General features: G+C 33.4%; 1 protein-coding gene across 1 annotated transcript; it reads right to left on the bottom strand.

Annotated features, from left to right (window-relative positions):
• Positions 1-1,372: 1,372 nt before the first annotated feature.
• LOC107478302 (uncharacterized) lies at positions 1,373-3,862 on the bottom strand. Its single transcript, XM_052258218.1, has 7 exons — positions 3,841-3,862; positions 3,154-3,392; positions 2,873-3,067; positions 2,692-2,784; positions 2,497-2,601; positions 1,980-2,381; positions 1,373-1,387 (listed from the first exon to the last, which is right to left on the bottom strand). Exons 1-7 carry the CDS (start codon positions 3,860-3,862, stop codon positions 1,373-1,375), a joined length of 1,071 nt encoding a protein of 356 aa, XP_052114178.1.
• Positions 3,863-7,446: the final 3,584 nt, after the last annotated feature.

Genomic DNA, 7,446 nt, shown 5'->3' with positions numbered 1-7,446 from the left:
CTATTTAGTTTATATAATTTTATAATAATATTATTTGAATAATTTAACTAGTGTTATGTAAAAATAGTTAAATAATTATTATAAAAATAAATATGTTATAGTAATTTATGATTTTAGGGTTGTTAGTAATAAATGGAATAATTTTTTTAATTAGTAGAAATAAATATTTATGATAGAAGTAGTTGTTTATAATGTTAATTTAAATTTAAAGTCTATTTAGAGAAGTATATAATTTATATTATGTCATTAGTGTTATGTGAATAGTTATATTAAAGGTCAAGTACGATTTTGGTCTCGAAGGTATAGGCCAAAAAAATTTTTATCTCTAACCTTTTTTGCACACAAAATCGTCCCCGAGATTTAATTTAGTTTTAAAACCGTCTTTCGGACTAAAATACTCTTCTTCGTCTTTACCAAAAGACCCAGTTTTTATTCTTCTTTTTCTTCTTCTCGAGCAGCATCTCTTCTTCCTTTTCTTTTTCTTCATCACAGCACCAGCAACAATAACAATAAAACCAAAAGTAAAACCAATGTAATAAACATAAAAAATAGAATCGGAAATATAAAGCTTAGAGAAATAATTTTGTTTTCTCAGATATACAACGCTCAGGAAATGTTGTACTGTGCATTGTAGCTTATTTTCTCTACTGGTAAAGTACCAGAAGATCAAAGAAATCATAACACAAACAATCAGAAGAACAAAACACAAAGAGATAATCAAAGAAATAGAAGAACAATGAAATCAGAAACGTAACAACAATGAGATCAAAGAAACAGAATCAGAAGCACAAGAACAATAAAATCAGAATTAGAATCAGAAGCACAAGAACAATAAAATCATAATCAGAATTAAAAATAGAAGATCAAATCAGAAGCAGAAGCATAACGAATCAGAACCCTAGGCAGGACTAGTGACAAAGAACATCGGCGAGGGCGCGAAGCGGCGGTGAGTACCAGAAGCGGTAGCGAGGACTAGAAACACCGGTGGCAGTGGCGGTAGTGGCGGCAGCGGGGGAGCACGACGGTGATGAGGCACCCCTCTTTCTCTCCCTGGCTATGCGTTTTCTCTCTCTCTCTCTCTCTTCACGAGCTCTTCGACGGCGACAAGGCTCACGTCTCTTCTTTAGGCCACTTTTTTTACCGTGACAACCATGACCATAGGTCCAAAACAACACAAATAATAAAAGTTTCATTATAAGATAGATATGTTTAATTTTTTGTCTGAACAACACAAATCAAAATAGAGTGTAATTTTTTCAATTACATGTAATACCTCAAAAAGTATATAACACATCAAAATATTATATTTACATAACTAAGATCATTGTAAGATCCATCCCATGTGATATTTGTATGGAACATATTTTCTTCATCACATCATGTCTTCCTGCATGCAAAAGAAATAAACATGTACATATGCAGCAAAAGAAGGGAAACATTCATCCACACAGTAACACTCAAAAATTATTCACAACCATTATTTTAATATGCTAAATTTTCTTCTGAGTCAAACTCCTTTTTCTTTATTCGAATTCATTTTTCACTTCCATTCTAAGTTCGAATTATATGCTAATCAATGATCACTAAATACTATTAATTTAATAATTAGTTGGCACATAAAAAATGGGATTCATTTTTAAATAATGTTACAAATCACCAGCAAGTAAACCTTGGCAAATATTCATATAGAGACAGTTGTTATAATAACCGACAATTAAGTTTTCAAAAAAAAAATACCAAGTGACAAGCAATTGAGACATCATGAGTAAAATGCAAAGATACAACATAATATGAACTTTGTTTTTCTTAACATATTCTTTCATTAACATAGAATAGATAGCAACATATATACAGCTAATTTCCATGCATAATTATAAATGATTCACAATCCTAAAACCTTAACTTTAACTCAAATTCATGATATATCATTTACCAAAAGCATACTATTAATTTATCCAGAAGTTTTGAACAATACTTACTTCCATATCTTTTGATACATGGTTCGATCCAAGTGAAGGAGGAATGCTTCGCCGCGCATCATTTGGTGCACAACTCGCGTCAGGCGGAGATTGTTGGGCGGCTTCTATCATTACTTGCACTTGTTCTGCACTCATACCAGGATTGACTTGTTGCAACAACGTTTTAATTAAGTTTGTTAAACCATCTAACTTGGAAGTTAAGTTGTTTTGATTTTTCTCCATAGTTGAAACCACTTCATTATGTTGTTGTTGAATTTGTCGGATTTCCTTCTCCTTTTTAAGAGAGGATTTTGTGACTAATCGACTATAGAAACGAACTCTACCATGTCTCTCCTTTTTGAAAACTGTTTGAACTGCTTCATCATGATTGTATCCTGCTTCTTTCAAATTTTTAAGATGTTTCTATACACACAAATAGGATCAAAATAAATGCATGCCCCCAAATGCTTCAGAATAAATAAAAATAGCTAACACATTTCTTGTTTGGTGTACTTTTCTAAGAGACCAGAAAACTAACAATTGTCTCTTGTGTTCTCGAATTAGTCTCTCCTTTTTTGCTCATACGAGTTACAACAAACATCTCAGATTGTGATGGATCTTCATTGTCCTCCTTCTTTGCACGCTACAAAGTAACCACCAACATGTGACTAAGTAAACACACATAACATGAAAGATACAAAAATACTTAAAATAAAAAGCACAAAAAAAGTACCAATTCAGCGCATACTAATTCAAAACTAACTGGACCCATTTGATGATTCAATTTTTGCTTGGATCTGTTTTCACGATTTTTGTCAGAAATAACCTACATTTGTTGCAATATAAAATTACATAGGGTTAGTTAAATACACGATACCATCATTAAAGCCAAGAGAGTTATGAAAATAACTTACTTTGATGATATCAAGCCTCCAAAATTGAACTAATTTTCGAAAATGCAGTTCAGGTACAGTCATTGTCATCGTCTCTCTAAATGAGTTGTACGGTGTATAATGATATTTCTTTATGCGTTTCTTAAATTGCTTCCATGCCTCTCCAATGGTATCTATCACCCAAGGCTCAGCATCACTAGAAATGTTATATTTAGACTACGAATAAACAACAAATTATGTTATTTTACCATACATGCTAAGCCTATTTGTAAACAATTTAAAAAGGAGAATGATTGACTCACCTTTGCATAATCCAACATTGAAGTTTTAGTCTCACTGGACACAGCTTGCCAATTAGTATATAACAACGTGACCAAATTAGAGTTTCTTGCAAGTGTTCCCAAGAACCGACTAAACAATTGAACCTGTATTTTTGTTGGGCCTATGGGTTTGTCATTGAACCATGTTAACTCTATTTGTGTCTCCAAAGCATGAATATGCTTGAGTTCGGTGGGACCACGAACTTTTTTCTTTTTGGTACCTATTTCCAATGTAAATCAAACCAAATCAAATTTGGGTAAGTAGATAAACCCAGGATATAGCAACATATTTAGCAAATCAAATCAATTTGGGAAAGCAGATAAATCCAAGATATAGCAAAGTTAATACATTAACATGTAAGATAGAACGGTACATTACCTTAGCGAAAGCATAAATTGCACGCACGAGTCTAGCATAATCTGCTCCAGGCATTTGAATGACCAGATCTGCCAGAGATATTATCCAGAGCCTATTCAAAAGACCAAATAACATGATCAGAAATATCCAATAACTGTGTCTAAAAAAATAACAAGGAGGAAATGGAAATCCAGCTGAAAAGTGTTAGTGGTATATAGACAATATAGTATATAAAATTATTAAACTTGAAGGATTAACATTAACATGTACAGCATATGTGTGTGTATAATATATTCATTAGAAAAAGTTACCTGGAGACAAATATATAAGCATGTGTTCAGAAATTAAATAAAAATAAATTAGATATAAATTAAGAGAGGGATATATGATAATGAAGATGATGAATTATGGTTTATGTTGGTGTGTTATTTTTATTTATTTTAGAATGGTCCACAGAAGCACTAGCATATGCATGTCTAAAGAATTATCCTTTTGAATTCTTCTTCTGCGTTGTGCATGTCTAAAGAATTATCCTTTTGAATTCTTCTTCTTCTCAACGCAGTAGCAGCTGCTTACTAGAATCCTCTTTTTTGGTCAGTCTATGATATGAACAGCCCTATAATATATACATCAGCCAAACTAAACCTACAAATTCAGTCCAATTTCTGAATCCAAACTAAACGGAAAACACATCAACAACAACTACATTGGCAATAACAATTTTTTTTCATCAGCTCAACAGGGCTTCAATTAGGCAGAAAAAGTTCATCCTCCCAAACTCAAACATCAAATATCTACTTTTAAACCCCCAGAAAAACTACTTTCATCAATCAAGGAGTGTGTCTGATTGAATGTTACCCAGAGGATTTTGCTTCGAACGGCGCACAGCTCAACGATGGACTCCACCCATGGTAACGGTGGCAGCGGCTTCCCCTGGTGACGGCTTGGAAGGCAGCAGCAGCCGCATGTAGAGCTTCAACAGCGGCGGTGAAAGCAGTAGAGGTGGTGACAGAAACCAGCTCAACTTTGGACCCCTCTCTCTCTCATCTTCATGCGCTTTCTCTCTCTCTTCGAAGTTCGACGGTGACGCGTAATGAAGCGCGACGATGAACCTAGCTCGATGGTAGCTGGATAGCGGAGGAGCGCGACGGCTCCTCTTCTTTCTCGCGGTGATAGGAAGCTAGCGGTGAGACAGAGGAGCTCGGTGATGGTAGGGAGACTGAGTTAAGGTCGGCGATGGCGATGGTGGGGACTGGGACGAAGAGAAACGACAATGGTAGGGGCTGGGAGGAAGGGAAACGACGATGGTAGGGGCTGGGAGGAGCTCGGCGATGGTGGGGGCTGGGAGCTGAGGAAGGGAAACGGTGCATCTAGGGTTCTTTTCTTTTTCTAAGTTATTGATTATGAGGGAATGGGGATTTTGCTGGGAGGGAGGGGGAAATGACTGCGTTTGGGGAGGGATAGTTAAAAAAATGAAAAAATGAATTAAAAAAAAATCGTAACTATAAACCACCTTAGGCCACTCCTAATAACCGTGACCATAGATACTCTATGATCACTTTTTTCTAAAAAAATCGTGACCATAGGCTCTTTTAGGTCACTACCTAAAACCGTGACCATAGATACCTTTAGGTCACTTTCCAAAACCGTGACCATAGACCTTTTTAGGTCATCCTTTCCAAAAACCGTGACCATAGCCCCTTTTTAGTCACTGTAAAAAATCGTGACCATAGACCCCTTTAGGTCAACCCCAAAATCGTGACCATAGACTCTTTTAGGCCACCCACCAAAACCGTGACCATAGACCCCTTTAGGCCACCCCTCAAAACCGTGACCTAGATCCTTTTAAGTCACTCTTTTTTGAAAAACCGTGACCATAGACCCCTTTTTGGTCACTGTAAAAAATCGTGACCATAGACCCCTTTAGGTCACCTCCAAAACCGTGACTATAGACCATTTTAGGCCACCCCCGAAAACCGTGACCATAGACTCCTTTAGGCCAAAACTCCCAAAACCGTGACCATAGACCCTTTTAGGTCACCCTTTTTTGAAAAATCGTGACCATAGACCCTTTTTTGTCACTATAAATAACCGTGACTATAGGCCCCTTTAAGTCATCCCTCAAAATCGTGATCATAGACCCTTTTAGGCCACCCTTTTTTAAAAAACCGTGACCATATATTTATTATAATTTAATAATATTTTTTCATCATAATAAATTGTTAATACCCTTTTACATTTTTTTTAGGAAATAATATTTTTTTGGATTTATTATACAAAAGAATCCAATATTAATCCCCATCCAACTGCTTTCGGTTTTTATTCTACGGTAGATATATAATACGAGGTGTTAAATTAATTAAAAACCTATGTACTATAAGCAGAAGAAGACTTATTCAAATCTAAACTCCCTCCAAAATATATATTTTAATTAATTAATAATATGCCACTTTCTCTACTAAACTCTGACTTCAAAAAATAAAAATAAAATAAAATACATTTGAAAGTAATAAATTATTTAAAAATTGATGATTGATAGAGATAAACGGAAATGAATATATTGGTACACGTAGTAGCGTCTTACGTCAAGTAGTGTGACATGAAGTTCAAAGTTTTAGTTGTGCGTGTGGCCCTCAATGAAATTCAAAAGTCTTGGTTTAAAAGTAATTTGGGATTCCTCGCTCATGTCCTTTTCAACGAGGCCAAAAACATATGGTTAATGGTTTAAGCATATCCTATCCAATTATATTATATCTCATTGAACCTCTTCATTATTATGTACCTAAGCACATTTATTAACCAACTTAGACTTGGGGATAATGTTTGCGTGACTATTATTTTCATGGCAATTATTGCAGGGACCAACACTCCCTGTACGTAGTACCAAACTATTGCTTCCTCCTTTGGAAATTGGATCTCATTCACTCTTTTTGGGTGCTTATCAACAATGTGACATCCCATTAATGTGATTTTAAGGTACTAAATTGGAAAGAGAACAACATTTAATGGTTTCTGGCTAAATTTCATTGTCCTCAATCTTTTTATGGAAGCTATTTTGGTAAGTCACCATATTATATATATCAAATACCAGTTATAATTAAGTAATTGATAACCACCGCGAACTTAAGATACATCCATGCTAACTTAGTAACTTGCAACAACCCAAATAGTTAGGGAGATACATATAGGATATATCTACACAATCTTCTATTTTTTTTTATTTATATGAGTTTTGTTGTAAGATATAATTTTTGAAAAACGATGAGTCTGTTTTAAAAATTTATAACAAAATAGTTTTTCACATAAATTTCGGAGTAACGTATAATTTTAATTGGGTCAGAAGCATGTCAATAAAAAATTTACCTCTCGTTTTAATTGTAAATTTTTATTTATGAGTTTTTGTGTAGGATATAATTTTTTTTAAGTGATGAATTATAATACTTTGCTTTGGTTGAAAATGATTTTTTTTATAGATTTCAGACAAAAATATAATTTTAAACGGACGAAGAATACGCCATAATATTTTTTTTTTTAGTTCTCGTTTTAATTGAATTTTTATTTATATGAGTTTTGGTATAGAATATAATTTTCATATAGTGATGAGTGTGATTTAAAAATTTATAACATTTTGTTTTAGTTGAAAATAATTTTTTATATAAATTTTCGAGCAAAATATAATTTTAATTAGATGAGGATTATACGATAAAATCTTTTTATCTCAACTAATTTAATTTAATTATTTTTATATATAAATATTTAATAAATAAATAAAAGAGTGAATAATAAGCACGTTTGTATTTCAAATTTTTGTTTGGTGAAAATAATTATGCTACTTGCAGTAGTAAAAATCTTTTGTTTAGCTAAGATAATTTGAAATTTTCTTCAAATTAGGTGAAATTTAAAATACATCAATTTAA

This window comes from Arachis duranensis, chromosome 3, assembly GCF_000817695.3.
Source record: "Arachis duranensis cultivar V14167 chromosome 3, aradu.V14167.gnm2.J7QH, whole genome shotgun sequence".
Classification (NCBI taxonomy): Eukaryota; Viridiplantae; Streptophyta; class Magnoliopsida; order Fabales; family Fabaceae; genus Arachis; species Arachis duranensis.
Note: the sequence above shows the minus strand (reverse complement) of the source record. Positions and strands in the feature narration are given on the sequence as shown.

Bases quoted from the DNA above. Each gene is read 5' to 3' on its own strand.
- LOC107478302 (XM_052258218.1), bottom strand. From the start codon at position 3,862: ATGCTTATATATTTGTCTCCAG. The intron at 3,393-3,840 runs GTAACTTTTTCT...CATTGGAAATAG, and splicing joins GCTTATATATTTGTCTCCAG to GTACCAAAAAGAAAAAAGTT. The intron at 2,382-2,496 runs GTTAGTTTTCTG...TTGTGTGTATAG, and splicing joins CGAGAACACAAGAGACAATT to AAACATCTTAAAAATTTGAA.